Raw genomic sequence first — 23514 nt, 5'->3', positions numbered from 1 at the left:
TGCGACTCGCGGAGCTATTTCCAAAGGTGTCTTCTCGTCGAACTGGGGGAGAAGGCGATCGTTCTTTCAATGAGCGAGCGGTCAGTTGACAGTTTGCTGTCTCCTTCTCTTCTGCGGGTTTGGCCAATGAGCGTTGTCCATCTTTTGATTCTGCCAATGGAAATACAGAATCCTTCACTGTCACAGGTACCCGAGAGTGATGGTCACAAATCGTCGGATTAGAATTTTCAGTCAAACCTCCTTTTTCTTCAGAGTCGGCGCTATTTGACCCCGAGGGCATCGCTCCTGTTGCGGTCTGGCTGTCTCCTTCGCGTCGCTGCTCCGCACCACTGGTACGTTTGTTGTCTTAGCTTGCTTCTGTTGTTAGACTCATAACCTGAGACATGCTGTGTGCCTTGTAGTTACCGTCAGCGTGACGTAGGATCCAGCAGCACGTATACTTAAAGGAAGAGCAAGATAGACGAGGTGGAAGGCAGGGAGTTGCCTGGCAGAATGCCGCGTCGGGAACAACCAAGGTGAGGAGCTTGAGTACTCGCTGGTACGATTGGAAGTGAGAGCAGAGCTGCGTTGCAGCCCGCTTCTCAGCCTTGGGACCCATGATTTATTTAGTGAGCAGTTGCTAACCACTCTTGTTGTCTTATCTAGCTGCAAGTACTGGTACTGAGGACTTGGGCGGTTGCAACCGCCATGAGAGGCTGCGCCTCTCACCATCGCAGGAGGAATATGGAGTACAATTGCGTACGCGACCGTGTGGCCGCTGCTACACGTCGGTGCCAGCACTGCTCGCTGGCAGTCTGGCACTGGTACACTCTGGTACCTCACACCCCCACTCGTTCGAAACGCGCGTCGAGCTGGCTTGACCCGCAGGATCAGCCTAGCAAGTGGCTCGAACGTTTGCACTGGATTTGGTAGCTAGTGTTGATGTTCAGCAGTAGCAGTAGCAGTAGCTAGACTTGGTACAGGTAACACCTTCAACTGCTTTCGAAACTTTGTGAATTTTGCGTTTACCAACGGCTTGGTCATGATGTCAGCCGTATTGTCGTCAGTAGGCACATGTAGAGTTCGTAGTTGCTCGTCCTCCACTAAATGTTGAACCAAACAATATTTGTTCTGTATATGTTTCGTGGCTGAGTGCTTTCCCGGTTTTGCAGTAAGACAGAGGGCCGCTTGGTTATCACCGCAGACCACCGTAGCTCCTCTAATAGACCATCCAGCCATATTATGTCCTTAACCCCTTCATTCATAGCGATGTACTCAGCCTCTGTGCTCGACTGAGCGTTAATCCCTTGCTTCCGGGATCCGTAAGACACGACATTGCCGTCAAGAAACGTGACGTAGCCCGAGATAGACTTGGCTTCATCCGGATCGTTAGCGTAATCACTGTCCGTCTACACCGTAACTTCAACGTCCTTGCCCGAAACAACGTCCATGTGAAGTGCATGATCACGTGTCTGCTTCAGATACCGGAGAACCCGCTGGGCTTCACGGTAGTGCTTGTGCTCAAAGCACGACAGGTACTTGCCCAAATGGCGTACCGCATGTGCCGCGAGCCCGACACTATGTTACTGCAGTGACCCGACAATCTCTCGGTACGGTAGTTTCATACCAGGCGCAACGGCTTTCACGTTAGCCTTCGACTCGCTGGTTGACTGTGGAGTCCAGCATCCGTAGGCATCCTGCATCCCGTAGGCTTTTAGGATCTTGTCGATGTGTGCCCGCTGGTAATACATGATTTTGTTGGGCGCCCTGACGATAGTAATCTCAATGCCCAGCAGGAACTTGACTTCACCCATGATCGTCAAGGTGAATGCATTTTTCAGCTTCTCTGCAATCTTGGTACACAGATTTGTCGGTCCCATCAACAGGAGGTCATCCACGTACACACTAAGAATCATCGTCACATCTCCGTCGTCGTTGTACATAGCGTATAGGCCATAGTCACTGTCCAAACGGGTGAGACCCAGCTTCTCAAGTAGTGTATGCAACGTCTTGTTCCATACTGCAGGTGCTTGTTTCAAGCCGTAGAGAGACTTAATGAGTTGGCAGATCATTTGCCCACCGTTTTCTTTGAGCCCCACAGGCTGCTCCATGTAAATGGGCTCAGAAAGTAGACCGTACAAGAGCGCAGTCTTGACGTCGTACTGTAAGACAGGCCAGCCACGCTTCACAGCATACAGGATGACCGCTCTGATGGTCTCAAACCGAATGAGAGGCGCAAATGTCTCCACATAGTCAACTCCATACTTCTGCTTGAAGCCATGGATCACCAGCCGGGCTTTGAACCGCTGGATTCACCCTTCAGCATCTCTCTTGACCGCAAAGACCCATCGGTTTGTGATAACAGTCTGACTATTGGTCTTGGCTCGTACAACAAGCTTCCAAGTTCCATGTGCGCGCAATGATGACAGCTCGTCCTCCATCGCTGCTTTCCACTCCGGCCAATACTTACTCGCCTTCGCTTGCTTGTAGGTATTAGGAATTGGAATGTCCGTCGTCGTGTTCATCACAGAACCGACCACATAGTCATTGAGACGAGCCGGTAGCTTTCTCACTCTGCGAGGGCTTGATCCTCGTACCTCCGCTGAAGGTGAGTTCGTACATCATGGCTGGTACTCGTTGCTGGAGTCCTGCTCACTGCTTGAAGAGACTTGCCGCTTTCGCTTCTTCTTCTTGTTTGTCACACCCGCTGGCTGCAACTCCGTTCCGGGTGTTGCTGCAACAACCCCCACTGGCTCCGCATTCTCACCGATTTCCTTTTCAGGAGGCAGATTGGTTGATTTGGTAGCCGCAGGCACGTCAGGTGCGCTACCTGCTTCGGGAAATAGTCGGGCTTCAAGTGTAGATGTGATAGGCACCACCGGGATCGCATTCACAAGCTCATAGCCCCCACTGAAATCCATGTTCAGCAGTAGCTGACGGATGTAGTCGTTCGCAACAGTAAACTTCTCATGAAAATATACGTTCCCACTGCGTCGAGTAGTCACGGCGCCAGTTTGCAGGCCCATCAACTTGTATCCAGTCGTAGTAGTACTATAGCCCAGGAAAATCGAAAGCACAGACCGCGGGTCCAGCTTTGCTCGCGTTGGACGGGTCTCAGGAGGTACGTACGCATGTACCAAGCAACCCCAGGCTCGTAGGTGTCGCAGCACCGGTGCCGTGCCGAACAGCAGTTCATGGGGCGACTTCCCGTTCAATGGAGATGTCGGAAGGAGGTTCAGTGTGTCTACATGTGTAGAGTAGCTTCACCCCACAACAGGTTCGGTAGATTGGTTGCATAAAGTACTGCTCGTAGCCTTGGAAGCACTATACCATTGGCCCGTTCCACAGTCCCGTTCTCTTCCGGGGAGTAAGCATTCGTAGGCTTAAATTCAATGCCCTTGCTCGAGCAGAACCGTTTCAGGTAGGTGTTCACGAATTCTCCACCTTGATCTGAGTGCATCAACGTTACTGAATGTCCTGCACGCTTGAACTAAGTGTTGAGCCTCAATACCAGCTCTTCGATAAGCTTGGCTGCTTCGTCTTTATGCTTTAGCAGATAACACCACTTGTATCGCATTGCCTCATCTACTACCAGCATGAACATCTTTTCGCCAGTTGCCGTGTCTTGATTGATGCCGCAGAGATCAACAGATAGCTTTTCCAGCGGGTTCTTCCGCCGCCGTGGCCCACGCTTGTAAGTGATACGCTTGAACTTAGCCGATAAACAAGGAGCGCATTCATAGTCCTTCAACGACTGCATGTTAAAGTTAAAGCCAAAATCGGCCTTGTCATTAGCCAACTCCTTGATAAGCTTCATGTTCACGTGTCCAAGGCGATTGTGCAGCAATCCCATCACATCCTTGCGCTCTTCAACAGCACCGACCAATCGCACAGACCGCTTCGCACGCAGGCGGTATAGCAGGTCATGATGGTCGAAGCGCAGCTCCAACCCATCCTTGCAGAGCCACGCAGTGCTCTGGTCTTCATTGAAGACAAGCTTAAACCCACAGGCGCGCATGTACCCTAGGCTTATCAGGTTCACGTGGGCACTAGGAGAGTAGTGGACATTGTCCAGGCGGCGAGGCTCCCACTTGCCCGTGACTCCGTTTTCGACACGGAACACCACACTTCCGCTTACTTGCATGACTTCTGACTGACCGCAGGCCATCATCACGTTACTGGAAGTTCCATGCTCCACATACGAAAAACAAGTCAAATCTCCGCACAGATTAACTTGCGATCCACTATCGAGAAGCCATTCAATTTCATCTGTCTGCAAGACAGGGACATGCTCGTCGTCTCCAATTACTGCATTCACTGCGTAATCAGGTGACGCTGGTGTTGTCGGAGAGTACGTAGAGCTGCGAACAACGGGGCTCGACGAAGGACTCGTGGGTGAGTACTGTGGCGACGCAGCACGCACAGTAACCCCACCAGCTTCGGTGTTTCGGCGATGGAGCTTCTGTTCCATTTGCTCCACTGCTTGTACCCCATGTACCGAACGCACGTCGTTCAGCGAAATCAATCGATCATCATTCCTAATTTCATTAACTGCGTGCTCTGCATGTTCATCACGAGATGTCATGCACTCTACCTACCTGTCACGCGAGCCAGGCGGTTCATGTTACCGGAGAATAGCTCCTCTCAGAGAGCGCACTTGTTCGTCACCTTGATTGGTTTGGGTTTGACGACGTCCTTGGTGATGCACTCAGCATCACCGTGCCAGTGGCCCTTCTCACCACAAGCATTGCACTTCGAGTTCTTTTCTTTTTCGCAATCCTTTCTGCATTAGACTTGCCAGTGTTTGTAGATGCAGCACTTGAGCCACGGTTGCGACCATATTTGCCGCCGCGCTGGCGGCGAGGACCTTTTTCACTATTGCCGTGCTGCTGCACAACATTTGCTTGGGGCTAACTGGCCAGACCACGGCTTGTTCGCAGCGCTGCTGCTTGATTCACGCACTCGCTGGTTGCGTTGTATTTTTTGCATTCTCCAGACGGCCACGTGCGTCGCGCACCGTATATTTGTAGTCTGGATCACGGCGTAGCTTCTCCGTAACTTCATCTGCAATCGTTGGGGAGCCTTGGTCAGCATAACCTTAGCGAGTCGCGAGCCTGAGATGGGGTCATTATTTTCCGCTAGCTCGCGCTGCATCTTCAGTAGGTCGGCGATGTAGTCTCGCACGGGCTCATCTGGGCGAAACATTCGCCCGTAGATTCGTTCCCAAATCAGCACCGTGGTTACCCCTTGCCCTTGGCCGGAATCCTCAGCTAACACCCGCCATAGCTCGACAGGGTCAGCCAGGTTGACCACGCCCTGGTAACGGATAAGGGTTTCATCAGAGATGGCCGAGACAAGAAGGCCATTTGATTTGCGATATCTGCTATTCCAACAGTCATTCACGCTAGAAGACCAGTCGTCGTTGAAGGGCTCCTTGTCCAGGACAAGCTTGGCTATGTTTGAGACGTTTAGACCTGTAAGCACTCGTAGGCGCCAAGCGGGGTACTCCTCCGGCTTGGAGTGTTTTTTGTCCACCTGCAGGGTCACTACGGCTGCTACTCGATTCATTTTGTCCTCAGGTTCAGTGTCAGCTTTTCTGCGACTCGCGGAGCTATTTCCAAAGGTGTCTTCTCGTCGAACTGGGGGAGAAGGCGATCGTTCTTTCAATGAGCGAGCGGTCAGTTGACAGTTTGCTGTCTCCTTCTCTTCTGCGGGTTTGGCCAATGAGCGTTGTCCATCTTTTGATTCTGCCAATGGAAATACAGAATCTTTCACTGTCACAGGTACCCGAGAGTGATGGTCACAAATCGTCGGATTAGAATTTTCAGTCAAATCTCCTTTTTCTAGAGAGTCGGCGATATTTGACCCCGAGGGCACCGCTCCAGTTGCGGTAGCCGGCACGTCGAACCCATCCGCACGCACAAAACGGGTTGCCGCCATGGCTGGTCGCACCGTGGCCACATAGCGCACTGCCCGTTCCTTGTCTTGCGCGTCAACCTCCGCCCTCATGACTCTCTTCACCCGCGTTCATCTCCACCACTTGCTTCTTCGCGCTTACCACGATCTCGTCCTGGTTCGCCGAACTTCCATCGCCCAATGGTGAGCTGCACTCCGCTGCTATCGTGCTCTTGGCCTTGCCAGTAGTAAAGATCGGCAACATCTCTGCCACCGCATCTTCCTGTTCTTGGTGGGGATTCTCATTTGATAAACGCCGTACTCCCCCTACCGCGCCTTCTGCTCGTTTTCTGCCGACTTCCTGGCTGGTTTCCGCGTCTTCAAGTATTCCTCATTCTGCGCCTTGGCGTCTGGGTCCGGACACTCTTTGGCGAAATGCCCACTCTTCCCACACGCATAGCATTTGGCGTTAGGGCAGACAATTGCCCAATGCCCTATCTGTCCGCATTTGTAGCATGGTCTAGGGCCACTGGCTGATCGAGCATCCTTCTCAGTTCCTGCATGGCTGTCGTGTTCATTGCTCTGCCGCTCAGATGAGGAATTAACCTTAACAAGTAGGTTGGATCCAAAATGGAAAAAATAAGTAGGTTGACCAACCTACTTGTAAGTAGGTATAATTAGGAATAAGAAGTTGAGGGTTAGATCAGATATTTAGACGTATTACAAGACGATGAAGCAACACAACAAAAAGTCATCGATGTAAGTAGGTTTATTAATCTATCTACGATGTCCGAGCGAGTCGCTTGCCCTGTTTGCGGTCGAGTTCTGTCAGCACATAGCCTCAGAAAGCATGTCGGTCGCCAAGTCTGCCTGGAGCAGCATGACCCGACTCTCAAGGCCCGCCGACTTCAGGAAGCTCGAGCAGCCAAGCTTGCTTACGACCGTCGATTTTCAAGAGCTCGTCGTGGGGCTCTCGAGCAGCTTGCGCTGCGGTTGGTCCAGCATCAAGATTCTCCACCCATCCAGGGCTCTACGAGCTCAGTTCCAGAAGCAGTACCAAATCCTGTCGCGGAATTAAGAGAGTCGACACCAACAGAGCCCCCCTCTCCACCGCTTGAAGAACCTCCAGCAACAAGAAGATCGCGGCCTGCGGCTCCTGCCATCATCGTAATATCTGATGACGATGATGACATGCCCCGCAGAGACGAGGATACTGCCACCTCCAACAACTGCCCCATTTGCTTGGGTGTCCTTGAGAATCCGGTAACCCCGCCAAATTGCCTACACGCTGCATGCAGAGATTGTATGTCAGCACTTGTCGCCCATGCACTCAGCGAGCAGAACACACCTCTGTGCCCGCAATGCCGTGGGGTTATTCAGATGTGAATTTCCTTGCCTTTTTTTATATAGCAGATCTCAATTTTAATTTTTTAAGTAATTATACATGTACCATTTTGAAATTAAATCTGAAAGCACCAAATATATTAACTGAATAGACATACAATACATAGATTATGAAAATTAATCAATCAGGTTTATATTTTTGGGTTTCGAAAAAAATATAGGTCGTACGATCTTGCTCGGTTATTAATCGTACGATTTCGACCAAAAGTCTCAGCCGTACGAGTCGCACAGTTTAGCCTTTAGTATCTCTTTGGGTACGGCGCTCGAGACCTACTGTGTCATTGCAGCTGTAGGTGTTACTGCGGATCCCGGTCTGTGTGATTTGCGTTTGTGCTTCGACGGAGGCCCCGGTTTTCGTCCTCGCTTGCCCAGTTCCTCTGGTGGCACATTAACTGCTGGAACGAAGAGATGATCGTCTCGTACAATTCTGCTTGAACTCACGCCCGGAACGAATTGGTGAAAATACGTTGAGCGATAGGTCACAGATGTGTGGTTGTCCCAGTCAATCAATTCAGTAATGTGCATGCCATGATACACGGCCGCTTTTAAGGCGTGAATGCATGGGAATTTTGTGTCTTGCCACCGTCTACATGTGCACGCCTTCTCAACCAAGTTTACCGTTCGCCACAAGTGAACGTGATCCAATCTCTGGCTGACGTCCGTAAAGCGCACCATATAGTGGCCGCTCAAACAGGGAAGAATCTTAAGACTTTTTGAAACGGCAAGCATCTTTTTCAGGTTGTCCTTGTGGAATGGTGCCAGCTGCTCGTAAGATATTGAAGAGCTAGCATCGGTCTCACCATCCTCTGCACAAGCCCCATCGGTATTTGAGTGTTGAAGTTCACCGACATTCTTGATTAAACGAGTAGTTTCTTTGCGGCGAGATGCGAAGAGCTCTACGACTTTCACGAAGTATTGCTCGAGCGCGTTCATTGGGTATGCAGACCGACAAGCATTTCCAAGCCACTGGTTAGCCGAATCCGATAAATTGGAGGTAACCTCGTCATACGTCGGTTGCTCGTACTTTTCGCTGAATGCATACGTGACCCAGTGTTCTTTCATGATCTTACTCAGATACTCGGCTGCTTGAGGGCGTGTATCAGCCAGCTTTGAGCTGTAGAAATCGTAATCTTTCTCGCATTCACTGCGTGCCATCTGAAAAATCAAGGCTCTCTCGCCAGGCGCCAGCGAGGAGGTTTTTTTTTTCACGTTCGTAATGATATGACGAACGCATACGCGATGACCACAACCAGGATACAATTCGGAAACTGCGGACAACAGACCCTTCTGTCGGTCCGATAGGAATGCAGGTTTCCAGGGCTCTCCACCAGATGCACCGATGGCTTATTTCATGTGCTGTACAAACCAGCGCCAGTTCAGACCATCCTCTTGGTCGACCAATCCCAGCCCGAAAACAATTAAGTAAGTCTTTAGCCGTAGCTAGGAGAAACACACCTCGCTTGTTCATTTCCTTTTTAAGGTGAGTTCCATCCAGACCAATGATACGACGACATGTCTGCAATGCCTTCAAACAGGAACTCGGAAAAAAACACGCTCGTTTGAAAACGCCGTTTGAATGTTTTTCAAAGCCATAGTGTGAACCAGGATTCTCTGTCGCCACAACAGACAGATATGACTCCAATTTCTGAAAACTTTCTTCCATATTTCCTTGTAATACATCCGTCAGCTGACGCTTGATCCGGGAAGCGGTCTGACGATTTGATTCAATGTTTTTGCTGAGAAGGAATTCGAGAATAGCTTTACCCTTCACGGATGCCCAGTCGTCGCTGTAGGCCGGAAGCATTTCGCGCTCAACAATTCCGCGGATTGTCGCGAAAGACATATCACTATTGTGCTGACGCAGACCTGATGTTGCTAGATCACCTTCCACGAATGAATCCCCTTGAAAACCAACGTGGCGGTAGTGGTGGTGAGCTATACACATCTTGGTAACTTTCCATTCGTCTCGAATTCCATACACCGTGATGAAAAATGGACAAGAGGGAGTTGTGCCAGGCGTCAGTTGCTGCTGACCTTTTAACACTTTGCACTCATATCTGGCATTACCCTCCTCCTTCATCTGGCGAAAGCTATTTGTCGCGACACGAATGATAAACCCAGCTTGACTAGCAAACTCTCGACATCGTTGTAGCAGTACCGCTTTCGTTCCAAATGACTCTGGTGCAACGTTATTCCCTCGATCGACAACGGATCCATACGTCTCAAGGTCGTTTCGTTCCAGACCCACGTTCAAGTCACTTCGTAGTAACCCCAGGTTTCGGAGAATTGAAACATCCTCCAGCTCAACACAACTAACGCGCAACGATTCGTGACGATCAGGTGTGCTGCTCTTCGACTTTGATGCACTCGATTTCTCGGGAGTAGTGGTGCTAGGTACAGTCACATTCAACGGTGCAGGTGTATCGTCTCGACTCCTTGTGTTACATGACGTTAGCTGGTCTCTTGCAGATAATGGTGACACGTTTGCAGTCTCCGACATTTTGGGTTGGCTAACAGTGCACGTAATCAGTCTTTGCGAGACCTAAAAAAATGATTAATGAAGGGTCGTGAGCACCTCGTCCTGGCAAGGCGATGGGGTTTAAAAACTGATTAGCCAGGAGAAGTTGCGAAACGGACTGGCTGTAGAACGGTCATGTCTTCTTTTAGCTCGATCAAGTGGACAATGTTTCCTGGGTGTGAGCTCCACTGGAAATACTAGGTAGTACCAACAGTAGCAATAATAAGTATGATCGTACGATTGGGCTTGTGTGGCCTTGTGCGAATCGTACGATATTACTTTTAAGACTTTGATATATGTTCTTAAATTTTAAACGGTCATTCTAAATTTGGTTATTTGGTTTTAGCAATGATGCATTATATTTTTGGTGTCAATCTACTTATTTTTGAAAAACGCACCTACTTATTTTTCCATTTTGGATTGCTAAAGTTAATTCCTCCCGCTCAGATGCTTGTCGTACTGCGGCTTTGTACCTTGGTCGTTTCATCTGGGGCTCCGACTCTTCCCCACTAGATTCCACCAACTCCCTCTTCGACTTTTACTTTGCCTCGGATTTCTTATTATCCGGTCGTTTACCGGATGGTCGATTCACCGAGCTCTTCTTCGTAGAACCTACCGTTCCACACTCGTCCGGGAGGCACATCCCACGTAGCGGAATAGACATTTCACACGCCTTGTGGATTAGTGAAGAGCGCGATACCATCCGATTCGTGCTCCACCAACGACTTACTATTTGGATTGGCCGAAGCCAGCTCAGGAGTCAACTCCGTACCGCCGATCCCCGGGATGACTAGTGTTTGCCCAGTAGTTCCGGTCATGGGTACCAGGTAAGGGCTTGGTGCCGTGGCCCATGGTTGGATTATATTCAACATGCCCTGGGCTACGTTGTCCATAGGGTCGTCTATTTCTGTGGCTTTGTCCGCGGCCTCTTCCAGGGTTTTGGGCTCAGGCGCTTGGTTGACCAGTTTCTTCGTGGTCTTATCCAGGCACCTACAGAATTGAGCCAGCAAGACTCGTTCACTTACTCTGTTGCGACCCACCACATCTCGTAATCCCGCGGCGAAATCTGCGTAGGTTTCTCCCGGCATCATTCTTCGCATGGATACGCGCCACTCTGCGGCGGATTTGTCAAGTTTCTCCCCGTAGCGACGTAGTAAAGACTGCTTCAGATTCGTCCACGTTCGCTTCCTGCGTGGCAGCTCCTGATTCATGTTGACCCACCATCGTGCCGCATTCTCCAGCAATTTGTTCCCCAAGATGAAGTATAGGGATTCATCTGACCATTCCCCGCGGCCTGACTCCTTCGCACCTCTCAACGCCAAGTCTACGCGGTCGATCCAGGTGGATACAGACACTTTAGGCGAGGGGGTAAAAGTTGGCAGTTCAAGATCCTTCACACTGCGCCTACGAGGTTCTCGACGTGATCGCTCGCGGGACCTTTGGGATTTCACGCGATTGCGTCGCCGCGTTCGCTGATGCCGCGGTGGTCGCGCACTATTCTCGCTACTCGACGCACTACTGGGGCTGCTACTGTTTGATTCATCACTCTCTTCCGTGCTGGGGTTTCCGGCACTACTCTCGCTGTCATCGCCGGAACTATGCCCATGGTCGTGATGCTGGTCTCCGCTCGATGCTTCACTGCTGGACGACTCACTGGAGCTACTGGAGCTACTCCCGCTGGGTGGCGTTGATCCAGCCCTGGCTCCACTCCGTCTTCGTTCTGGCCGTCGTACCTGACGCACTCCTCCGTGGTATGGATCACTCCGATGAGCCGGCCGCATGCCCACACGAATCGTCCTGACTTGTGGCTTCTTGACCGGTCCATCCCTCGCGTTCTGTTGAAGTTCTGCTATCTTGTCCGTGAGCTGCTGCAACGCGGAAGTTACCTCCGATACTTCTCCAGTCCGTGCCACGCCTCTACCAGCTACTGCAACCTTCTTTTTCGTCCGTGGCGCCACTAAGGTTTGTCGTGCTCCCGAAGCCCTTCGCGTTCGTGCTGAGATCGGTTGCTCTGGCTCTTCGGCCGTATCGTTCGCCTGACCACTACTCTCGTCCGCCGACGCGGTCTTCGCGTGGTCGTGTAATCCTGGACTCTCCTCGCCCGTATTCTCTGATGCGACTGGTTGCAAGCCTGCCACTATGGTTGCTAAGTGACGTATGGCAGACGACACTACAGCCATCTCTGCGTCCTTCGCCATTGGCACGTTTTCTGGTTGGGCTGCCGGCTCTGTTGAGGACTCCCTGCGGACAGTAGTGGGCTCCTTCCATCATGGGAATCGTTGTCGCTCGTCTCCATTCGCTGGGGTACTGCCTCGCTACCCGATTCATCAGTGGAAGTTTCATCATCTTTGGGCGACTTGGACCTCCAAAGCCGTTGCTTGCCACTGCTTCTCGTGATCATCGTCTCGCGTTCTACTTCGTGATCTTCCTGATGCGCCGAGCTTTTCTCAGAAGGCCCCTGTATGACCACCATGTAACGAGTCTGCGGACGCCTGCTCGCCTGCAATTCGTACAGCCCCACAGTGCTGCGCTAAAAGCCCGAATGGCCAATTTCGGCGGCCATTTCTTCTGTAACGAGTCTGGGGACGCCTGCTCGCCTGCGGGTCGTACAGCTCCACATTGCTGCGCTACTTTTTGTTACTCTGCTCACTTGCCACACGAAACTTCAACACCGTGTGGGCCACTCACAAAGTAGCCGGAGTGTGTCCACTCCTATTTATTAATACTCTCTCTCTCTCTCTCTCTCTCTCAACCGTTCCAAATCGTCAACCAACCACGCGTCCGTAGTCGCTGACACACACACACTGACCACTGCCGAGTTCTGCGGCTTACTGCGTAGCGCCCCCTAGAAACACTACGGTTACCGCGCAGACTTCCTCGGAACCCGCGACTTACTGCGTAGATCCTACACTGAGGACTACGGCTACTGCACGAGCTGTCCTTTCCGTCCAAATGCTCCGCTTTCGCAGAGACTTCTCTCACACCGTCGGTCCAATTGCTCCGCTTTCGCAGACACTTCTCTCACTCCGTTGTGCACTCCTCTGTATGCCACCGCCACCGACTTGCGCTCTGTGACCTAGATCGCCTCTCCGACCTTAGCCACCTCACCTCGTTCGCCTTTCGTCACTCGCCTGTTCGTCACCACAGGCCTTCAACCTCACTTTACGCAGCACTCTTAGTCACCCCACACTTACTCGTTCGCGGGTGTGCCCTTCAGCGCAAATTCTCAACTGCCTTCGCTTGTCGGCGCTTTCGGGATCTCCGGCGACTGCTCACCGTCCTTCTTCCACGGATCCTGGCGCACGCGCCGCTCATCACGCCCACCCATCCAGTCTCTCTCCTCCTCCACGCCCAACTGCCACTCTCGCGGCTGCGCCGACTGCTCACGACGCCCTTCGCACTGAGATCTCACTCGAACGGCTACTCTACTCCTTCACCACCGCACGCACGCATCAGTATGTACCACTCGTTTGGGTACCATGATCTCCAACTTCAACCTCGTCCAGCAGGCCCTCCTCCACGGTGTCTCCGACGTTTCTCCTCGTCACTCCTTCTTCATGACCACCACATGGCTGAAGATATTGTATCTGCTCGCCGCCCTCTGTCGCTGTGATGCCCAAGTGTCCGTCGCACTCTTGTACCGCCGTCCTATTACACTTCCTTTGTAGGGTCTACACAAGAGGCCTGACTGATATGGCTGCAGCCATTGATATAGGTATGCAGAGCACAAATGAAATAATAAGACCAAAATTGATTAAAGGATCCTGGCAAAACCCAGAGAGTTCGTTTTGCTGCCAGAAATGCAGCTCTGCGATGCATGTAAGAGTCAGAGTTGGTATCCGGATTCTTCGTCCACCGTGAAATTTAAATTTGCTCCTTGTATGTATTTGGCAGCTATCCATGCATTGAATAATTACGAAATTTATCTTCAAAAAGTAATAAATCTCCAAGCAAGTTTAAATAAGTTACTGACATCCGAAACAAGTTGCCTACAGTTTTTTTAGCGATTAAGATCATCTGGAGTTATCGACAGCTGAATTGAAGTCACCAAGAACGAATTTGGTGGTCCGCCCTCTTTCCATTACCGAGCTGCTCAAGTGTTTTCTCCAATGTGGAAGTGACGGCCCGTCGAACACACATGACTCAATCGAAGGTGGCGCTACGTACTTGTGCCAGGAATTGCTCTACAGTATCACTGCGCGGATATGGTAACACGTTGTGGCGATAAAGTAGAGCGCAGTCAGCCACCGAAAGCGCTGCTTGGCGATCTACAAGTTGTAGTACAGCACCCAACACTGTTGCCTAAAAGACCAATATGTCAGCCAAACAGCCACAAAGCAGAGTCGCACCTAAAATCACTGGCGACTGCACCCAAACTGGTTTTGACGCCACACCAAGAGTGTTGGTGCAGCAGCCTTTATGCTGGAGCTTCCGCGAGTCGAGCGTGATGTTTCTTTCTCTCTCCCAGTGGCTTAACCCTTGCATCTTGCAGCAATCGGTGACGGTACAGTAAATAGCATCGATCAGCGAAACCCTATGTCAAGTGTCCCAGCAGCGACTGATACAGACTGCAGTGACTCGAAAGAAAGCAAGTCGGCACCTTGCTCGCAGCGGTTTGCCAGCTGCAACTTTACTAACATTATCTTAGGCCACCACTAGTACAAGGGTAGCAATAGTGCTCCTTATAAATTGCTTCTCGCCGTTGTCCGCACGCTTTTTAAGAATTGTTGTCCAAGAAACTTGTCTCCACCGATTTGAATATAGGACCCATTTATCCCCTAGCCCAGCTTCGTTTCCGTCCCCTCTTTACCCTTCTGTATCGCCGCTATTGAAATGCATCGGCAAGAGCATTTGCAATGCAAGCAAAGCTTCAGCGCAAATGCCTCTGACAAGTTGCCATCACCAGCACCAAAATACACACATCCGTCTGTCCCGAAGTTCGGGCCGAACGGCACTGCAAATGCAGGAGCAGGCAAAGGCGGCGAGACACACCACCACCTGTATTCGGCGTGCCATCATCGCTTCGTGGTCGTTATCGGCCTGTAACACACTATCGCCGTCTCTGGCCCCTCCCCTCGACAGACAGCCCAGCACTTTCACTGCACCACTCTGGGTTATAGAGTTAAGCTACATTTCTCCGCCCACTCAGCAATCTGCCATCTTGCGCGCAAATGCTTCCGCCCCCGTTAGCGCAAAACAATGCAATGCTCTGCGTCGTGTGCGGCCACGACGTGGACCCGCGCGCGCCTGCCTTCCTCATCGAGTGCCACTTTTGTGGCCACTGGCTGCACGGCACTTGCGCCCAGTTGACCGAACAGGACGCGCTTCTCGTCGCCAAGTTTGCCTGTGTCGAGTGCCAGCAACACGGCCACGAAGGTGTCAAGTACGGTACGTGCGCTCCCGATTGCAACAATAACTATTTTTAGCGTTTTGTTATTGCTAATGTCATTGCCCTGGATGTTGCTCAGAGCCTCTCAATAACGGACCGTTTGATGCCGACACCGTGACTTTTTCGCCATTACCCGTGCACTTAGGTGGCTATGCTTCTTCTTCTCCTCCGGTGCAGCTCAGACACAAGAAACACTCACCCGGTTTCCGACGTCTACTCGGTGCAGCCATTTACGCTCGATCTGGGGTGCACTTGGTGTCATGTCAAGACGTTCGGCCTTTTTTTCTACAGCGCAACGCTCTAAAGGAGCCTGTACTTATTGCAGGCAACAGCCACCGAGCGGCTGGCCTCGACGAGCCTTTCCCGGTGCTCGACGCAACTTTTATTGCCGACTTATTGACAGGCAACCGAGTGGTGCGCACGACTGACGTGGCCTCCCAGACGAGGAAAGAGCTGACTGCAGCAGCGTGGGAGGCAAGGGCAACTAGTTCCAACCAGCAAGACGAAGAGCACATTGCTCTACTGGCAAATGCTGAGTTTCGGGTGCAACAAACGGCCATGCAACTGAAAGTTGCACCGCCAGTTGCCGTAACGCAAGTGGATTGGATCAACTTGATAATTTCCAACAACGACAAGAGCTCGAGTGGAAATGCAGTCAACAGCAACGTGTTTGGTGCATTCCTCGAGGCAAATGCGTATCTGGATTTCACGCTGGCTCCTGGCGGCCAATGCACTTGGTTATCGGTTTCTGCAGGTGAATTGTGCGTGTACATGATCCCACCGAGTTCGGCCAGTTTTGATGCGTATCGAGAGTGGAAAAGTGATCCCAACTCTGCCTCTGCGTTCCTGTTCGAGCGAGTGGACAAGTGCATTAAGTGTGCGGTGAGTGCAGGCAGCACACTGCTGGTCCCAGCTGGCTGGATGTTTGCACGCTTTGCTGGTGGCGTGCAGAGCTGCTCGCTGTTTCTCGGATTCTTTGCATGCACCACAGCGATGGAGGCGCAACTGGGAGTTGTGTTGCTCGAGTTGCAGCACGATGCATTGGCGCAGTATGAGAGCGAGTGCACTTCGGGTTGGCTCATGGTGGATGCCAATGTGCAGCTGTGGACGGCTGTGTGTTACTATGTTCGTCAGCTTTTGATGATCAACAATGGCATGAACGCTCAAGTGAACGACGTGGATCGACGTGCGTTGCAGCGCGCGTTACCTCGTCTGAGAGAGTGGAGCGCGCTACCAGCCTCGCTCAAGTCAGTCAATGGTATCACGTGGACTCCCAGCTCTCAGCGAGAGGCTCAAGCCATCGTAGGTCGACTGAAACAGGCGCTTGCTGCCACTTGTCTGCCGACTCACAGTCTCGATGACTTGCAACCGACGTCGGGGCTGGGAACGGACAGTAAACTGCCCCCAATATCGCCACATGAAGCGACTTACATCTACTCGGCCGCCTCAGTTCCGGACGCCATGAATGGATCCCCGTGGGGGGCGACTAGCTCAGGTTTCGACAGTAGCTCACCGATGGAGACAATGTGGTCCAGCTATGATCCCTCACATCAGCATCATCCACAGGATCACTTGGTTATCTCGACGCAGAACCAGCCATACTCGAGCAGTGATCCAAGTTTCCAGCAGCATTCGCCTAACCAGAATTTGCCAGGATATGGTGGTTCAGACTACGGATACATGTCTGGAATGGGAGGCAATGAAGGATACATGGAGGCTGCTGGTCTCGAGGGACTCACTGCGCTCGGTGCTTCTGGACAGTTAGGTGCTCCCATGGCAACTTCGAGTTTCCAACAACCTCGTGTGGACAGTAATGGCAACTACGTCGACATGTTGATGCGTCATCGTGCTTCGTGTCATCGCTGTGGCAACTTGCGCAAGAAGAACGTGCGGTGTCCGGTCTGTCCTCATATTTTCTGTGCCAAGTGCGCCGAGAAGATGATCGAGGAACATGGAGACCGAATCTTTGAGAACGGCTGTCCAGTGTGCAAGGAATTGTGCTGCTGTGGCAAGAACCGGACGACTCGCTGCACACGCAAGTTCCACTGCTACAAGAAGTGTCCGTCCACCAAGCGCCCTGCGTCTGGCTCTAGTTAGTGTGTTTGGGGTGCTATGTGCTTGTATTTATTCGTGCTAATCGATCACACATTGCCGTCTATAGCGCTCGTCCACTACGCTTGACATGAGGCCGCAGAGCTGCGAGGGACACGAGTAGAGCTTCCTCGGAACGAATGGTGCGACTGCCTTGTTCAGGGCAAGTGTTGACCCACATGTCGAAGAGCGTGTTCGAGTCTTCGCCACTTACTGGAACCTTCTCGTCGGCGTCAACGCATTCCTCGATACCGGCAACGCCACCGAACACGACAAGTGCGTGTCGGAACTTGGGGAGTGAGAAGTCGGCGTCATCGACAGACACGTTGCCACGCTCGGATGTACCCACCTTGAGGTCGTAGCCGCCAGCGAACGGACAGTCCGTCCACACGTTGCTTAAGGAAGACGCGACCCGAGTCGTGTAGCCCCAATACACGCCAAGCTGCTCACGAGGTTCAGCCGAAGACACGAGCTTGCCCACCACTACAAAACGAAGTCAACAAATGTTAGTCAATGAGCTGGAAATGTTGCAACACGCAGCACTTACTCTTCTTCTTAAAGTCTTTGGATGCCTCGTCAATCTTCACCGTGACACGAATACCAGGCTGGATGCGCTTGTCCACCACCACTTCTCGCTGCAGACCGACGTACACGTGTGACCCTTCCTTGTCCTTCAGCGGTCTATCCGTCACCACACCTTCACGGTACACGCTCCACTCCTGAGCTCGCAAGTGGTGCGGGCAATCCAAAGGGTTCAACAGGCCGGCACAGCTGAGATCCGTGTGCATGGGGAACAATGCACGGCGTAAATATTGCGGAGTCTCGAGGTACTGCAGAATTCTGGCCATGAAGACGTGGCAGTCGTGCGTACGCTTCTTCGGAGCGCCAGTGCTCACATTATTGCCCAATTGATCGTCGAATACGACGATCTCGTCCACTTGGAAGATCACGGCGGCACGAGCTACTTGACCGGCTAAATACGTTTTCAGCTCCTTGGTCTGAGCATTGTCCAGGATGGAACCAGGGATGGCCATGCTCAAAGTGTACGCGCGTCCTTTGGCTGCTCGCTCATTGTCCAATTGATCCTGTTGCTGCTTCTTCTCTGCTACTTGACGGGCTGCTTTCTCCTCAGCTTTGCGCTTCTTACGGGCCTCGCGCTTGAGTCTCTGGGCCTCCTCTGGGTCAGTCGAGTCGTCCAAGGGGCGTTTCTTTCCCGTACTATCGGCGGTGGCGTCAATTGATGGTTCAGCTGCAACTTTGTTGGCTTTCTTGACTTTGACCTTGCGCACAGGCTTGACGGCCGCCACGGCTGCTTGGTGCAGCGTGGCGAGCTCCTCGTCACTTGACTCGCTGCTAATCATGACGGTGGGGTATGTCGATGCCTCCATTGGAGACTAGCCACTTTAAGTTTTGGACCAATGGGTGCCTTCCAAAACTGACATAAATCAGTTTTATCGAAAACTTTTTATCACTCGTCTGTGCTCCTTACTTCGGTGATAAAAAAACGACGATCTTCTAGCATAAAAAAACCGCATCCAAAACCGTGTCAAACCATATTTTGTGTCCAGCTGTTTGTGTCACAACCGGTTCAAGTATCTTGTGCTCAGTATTATTCTAGAACGGGACAGGTCAAAGCCGGACAATATTGTAAATAAATTTTCTATAGATCAAGATCTTCGAAGGCGCGAAAAAGCATCACGACCCCTTCCTAGCAACAATGCGCTGGGCTCTGCGCGCCATTTGTGATCTTGAACGATCGTTAGTATCTAGAAAACGTGCATGTTGGAGGAAAGCGTCGTTCTCGTGGTTTGGGCCTCCTCTAAACACGTCAAAGAGCTGCAGCGACGGTTAAAGATCTTCGGCGCCGAGTTCACGACGAGATGCTTCGAGCGGAGTGGCAGCGACTGGTACGAACCCGTCCCTATGTGACGATAGACTGCTTAAAGGAACCCGAAGATTCCTCGTGGATGGAGACGTGGCTTCACGGTACAAACAAGAATTTTATTACGACTACAAGTCTTTCTAGGTACGCGGCGTCTCTGTTATTATTAGTCAGCTAGCAACTTAACAAGGATGTAGAAGCTCTTTTTGTGTGTTGCTAGAGCGCTTCCGGCCCCACTACCTTATACCAACTTATCGTCGTCAAGGTGGACGACCTCAGAAACTACGCAGCCATCACCAACTCTTAGCGCTACTCCTGGCATTTTACGCTGGCTCCATGGGACGGTCTACACTTTGCAAAGCGTTTGGTGTGCCGCCATCGACGTTAACACGTGTATTGAACGCCGCAGAGGATGCATTGACTACTGCTTTACGAGGCTTTACTTCAGCACGAATTGTATGGCCTACCTTCGAAAGACAAAAGGCTCTTGCTAAATTGGTAGCACTTCGACAACCATTGTTGCAATACACATGGGGATTTCTGGATGGGAAAATCTATCGCGTACGTGGGTAACTCGAAGTTCTATTATGAGATTTTCTCTATTGATAATGCTGATGTTGTCTGCTACTTATAGATTCAGGAAACGCCGCATCCTGATGTGCAAAATGCCCATTATAACGGATGGCTGCATCAGGTATACGTCACTGGGACGCTGTGCTTTAGCGCTGATGGACTTATCGTTTGGGCTAAACACAACTGCCCAGGTTCCTGGAATGATGGAGATACTAGTCTTGGCTTCCGCCGACTGTTATCAGATCCGTCATTAAACCCTGACACTCGCTACGGGGTGGTCGCAGATAGTGCTTTTCCTTGTGGAGCCGATATGACAGGGAGGATTTTGACACCACTTAAGGAAGGTGATATCGGAAGACTTGTGCCGTCTGTCCGCAGAGTTGCAAATATCATGTCCGCAGCTATAACTTTCGTGCGCCAGCCAGCGGAGTGGGGTATGGGAGTAATCGAAAAGGTTTATCATCGGCTACTTTTACCTTTGCCGTACGATAAGAACAAACGGAAACAGAGGCTTGATAAAATGTTCAGGTTGTCAAATTATCGGGTAAGAACTGTGGGTATCAGCCAGATTAGAACCACGCATTTTCACGGTCATGAAGATGACTACAGAAGATAATAAATTCTACGCTGCCGCTATCAGTCACCGTTCTTCTTGCCTCGATGTAGCGAAGGAATTAGTAGTATAGTTTGCTCATGGCGTTGGCGCGCTTCTTCACGGTCTTGTGCAAGTCTTTGGTCGTGACGAGTGCGACTTTCGTTCAGGTCTTGGAGACGTCTCTGTTCCTGAGCGTTGGCTTCATCGCGTCAAATCCTCTCGCGCTCCTCGCGCTCTGCTTTTTCGACAGCTAAGCGCTCCTCTCTGTCTTCTCGTCTGTGTTTGTCTTCAAGACCCGCTCGGCGATTCGACTCTTCACGCATAAACATCAAGAGCCCTATCATCTCATTGCCGCCTAGGGATTGCTTGGCTTCTATGTCTTGGAGCTCCTTCTCTAATAGCTGCATGCGTTTCTTTGCGCGGATCCTCTTGTTTGCCGTGTATGTCCCGCTTTGAGACGAGCTATCAGTCGAGTTTCGTGTACCCTTTGCTTTTGGCGTGGAGCCACCAAGCTCTTCAATGTTATCTCTCAGTATGCGCAAGTCAGCACCACCAAGTCGATTACTCGAAGTTTTTTTTGGTTCGAGCCTCCGCTGCGTCCTGCGCTGCTTAATTTGGGTCTCGAGTGAGATACGGTGGATCCCGCGGTGAGATTTGGCTGCACTGAGCTCCTCGATTATCTTTTGGCCGTCCTACAGCACGAGAGGTAGATGTACGCGGCACGTTGGGTGTGTGCAAACCAGCACTCGCGTCCTGGTCAAGAGTGCGGGTCTCCTCACTACTGTCGGGGTCTTCGTCGTTCTCGTCCGACCACACGTCATTTGCCAATGACATATCAAATGTGCCGCGACTTGTGATGACCGTCCCCATTGCTGTAGAGATGCTAAGATCTTCTTGACTATCCTCTTCGCGAGATGGTGACTGGTGTTCACCTGTGGGGTTCCCCACATCCTCCGCGACGTCTCGATTAGGCGCCGTCTCGCTGTTCATCTCGTCAGATTCGATGTCAACGTCCTCCTCGTCCTCGTTGAACCCTCGCGCAGCTAAAGTCGCCGCATCGACGTCTTTAAGAAGTTGTTCGTCGTCTTCTCCGCGGTCACAGCCGTCGTGGGATGTATGCGCACCCCCCTTGAGCTCAATAGCCGCCTGGATCTCATGCGCCATCAATACTGGACGGTGGCGCAGCGGGACCTCCTCGCCCTGGCTGCCGGTCGGCTTGGGTTTACCGTAGAGGGTTCTAAACTTCTGTCGTAGGGAGTCATAATCTCGTTCACTCCACGATCTCGCGCGCAGCGAGCTGTATTCGACGGCGACTGACTCCCACATGTTTCTCCCTGATGGCTTATACTTACTGACCACGGTGCAGAGCAGCATTTGCTCCTGAACGCTGTAATTTGCGAAGCCTGGTCGTCGACCTCTCTGTACGAAATAAGCACGACACTAGTGTAAGTATGAGGTCAGCTACGTTACATGTTGATATATACCCCGACCATGTTGTTGTGCCTTCTAGTGCGTTGTGCAGAAGCGCACTAACTTCTCATTATGTCTTTGTAAAATGAACGGTAGACTGACTCCCTAAAACGAAGTGAATGGATCAAATATCTTGAAATATGTATTGAATACTGCAACTCGTGACATTTGAAAGAAGATCGCTATACACAATTACTACACAACTGCTATAGAATGTGAAGACGCACAAGAGCACCAGCACTACCGTCCGCTAGAGGCTGGCAATACACTTGCAGCAAACGAAGATCAGGTTTGAAGGATGTCCGGTCCATCAGGGAGGTGCTGTAAGTCTCTGTGCTGGCACCCCCACCAGCCACAACGACAGAGAGCCCACAACTTGCTTCCGTACGAAACTGTCAGCTCTTCTCCTGAGAAAACGTCAAGAACGGTGACCACGACCACCGTAAGGTGGTCACCCGTCTGAACCTCGTGGAAACCTGCGCATGGATTGCAGGAGTGATTGACGAGACGCATTAAGCCTCCTGCGTGCAAAGAGTCGATACCCACGTACTTGTTGCTCTTTGTTCTTGTCTTTAAGAACATTCGGTAGCCGTTGGTGGCTTGGCGAGGCTTGGATGGGGGACCAAACAGCTCCAAGACACCAAAATATTCACCGACGACTTCTCCGGCTGGAATAGGAGCTGTTGCAACAACACCACGCATCCGTGTTCTGGTGTTCTGGCGTATAGCTAGCGAGTCTTTCTCTTGAGGTGCATTCCCGCACACTCCGACAAACGAACAGTTCCTTGCAGTACAAAACCGACTACGCTTTGCGTTTAAGCAGGTACTTGCTGTACAACGCACCTCGCAGCCACACCCTTGGTCACCACGAATCCCTGTACTCAACGTAGGAAACTTCAAACCCAGAGGATTAGACTGGACGTTCAAACGCGTGACTTCAGGAGGCCAGTCAACATCTAACCACTCGGAGTTAAGAGCCACACCAGCAGATTGTACGATAACAGAGAACCCCGGTGAGCTACTCTGCGAAAGTATTGAAGTACGTCGTCGCTGTGAAGGCGGAGGAGGGCCAATCAAGATCAATTCGTCTGTGTTGTAGCCGTCCGACTCAAAACACTCCGAGAACCATTTGGGGACGTCGGGACGCGAGCTGACAGGTACCGGACGCGGCGTACACGTTCTTGGAGACCAGGGAGCATCAGCAGTCTCTTGTGAGCTAGTAAGGAGCGGTGAACCCATGCTAGCGAGAGTCGAAGCTGGCGACGTAGGTGGTGTTGACCTCCCCGCCTTCATTTGAGCCCCGTGTTCCAACTGGGTCTTGCGAGGTGACAGCGAATCGGCCTCAGAAGACTGCGAAAGATGAAAGTCAGCCAACGGAGCTGTTTGCATCGTCTCACCCTCGTTAACAAGAGGGTGAGTGAACGCTCTACCAGAGCGCATCCACGGTAGTGTCGCCACTCCATCGGACGGCTTCAATAAGGAGAGCGATTTGCTCTTGGTCATTGAAGAATTCGTCGAATCACCACTACTGGCACCTACTGTTGTAGGTGCATGCAGCCGAAGCTTGCAGTATGAACTCACGACTGTCTTGAGCTTCTTGGCAGGGCGGTCGGGCGATGGCTGCGCGAGTATTGATGAGTTGGCGCTTCGGCGTTTGGAAGACATCACGGATCTATACACAAGCTCATTATAACACCAGACAGACCAGATTCATACGC

The 23514-nt window shown here is 51.6% G+C and overlaps 4 protein-coding genes across 4 annotated transcripts; 2 read left to right on the top strand and 2 right to left on the bottom strand.

Annotated features, from left to right (window-relative positions):
* Positions 1-12338: 12338 nt before the first annotated feature.
* PITG_06503 (uncharacterized protein) lies at positions 12339-13807 on the top strand (the record flags this gene model as incomplete). Its single annotated transcript, XM_002998561.1, has 3 exons — positions 12339-12402; positions 13014-13251; positions 13801-13807. The coding sequence occupies 3 exons, from the start codon at positions 12339-12341 to the stop codon at positions 13805-13807; spliced, it is 309 nt and encodes a 102-aa protein (XP_002998607.1).
* A 1160-nt stretch (positions 13808-14967) lies between these two features.
* PITG_06502 (uncharacterized protein) lies at positions 14968-17282 on the top strand (the record flags this gene model as incomplete). Its single annotated transcript, XM_002998560.1, has 2 exons — positions 14968-15184; positions 15265-17282. 2 exons carry the CDS (start codon positions 14968-14970, stop codon positions 17280-17282), a joined length of 2235 nt encoding a protein of 744 aa, XP_002998606.1.
* Positions 17283-17782: 500 nt separating this feature from the next.
* On the bottom strand, positions 17783-18664 carry PITG_06501 (uncharacterized protein; the record flags this gene model as incomplete). The annotated part of the gene is made up of 1 exon (XM_002998559.1): positions 17783-18664. One exon carries the CDS (start codon positions 18662-18664, stop codon positions 17783-17785), a length of 882 nt encoding a protein of 293 aa, XP_002998605.1.
* Positions 18665-20535: 1871 nt separating this feature from the next.
* Positions 20536-23461, bottom strand: PITG_06499 (uncharacterized protein; the record flags this gene model as incomplete). The annotated part of the gene is made up of 6 exons (XM_002998558.1): positions 20536-20840; positions 21067-21563; positions 21679-21745; positions 22032-22053; positions 22640-23146; positions 23378-23461. 6 exons carry the CDS (start codon positions 23459-23461, stop codon positions 20536-20538), a joined length of 1482 nt encoding a protein of 493 aa, XP_002998604.1.
* Positions 23462-23514: the final 53 nt, after the last annotated feature.

The sequence above is a fragment of the Phytophthora infestans genome, genomic scaffold, assembly GCF_000142945.1.
Source record: "Phytophthora infestans T30-4 supercont1.8 genomic scaffold, whole genome shotgun sequence".
NCBI lineage: Eukaryota > Oomycota > Peronosporomycetes > Peronosporales > Peronosporaceae > Phytophthora > Phytophthora infestans.
This window is presented reverse-complemented; position numbering and strand designations above follow the sequence as displayed.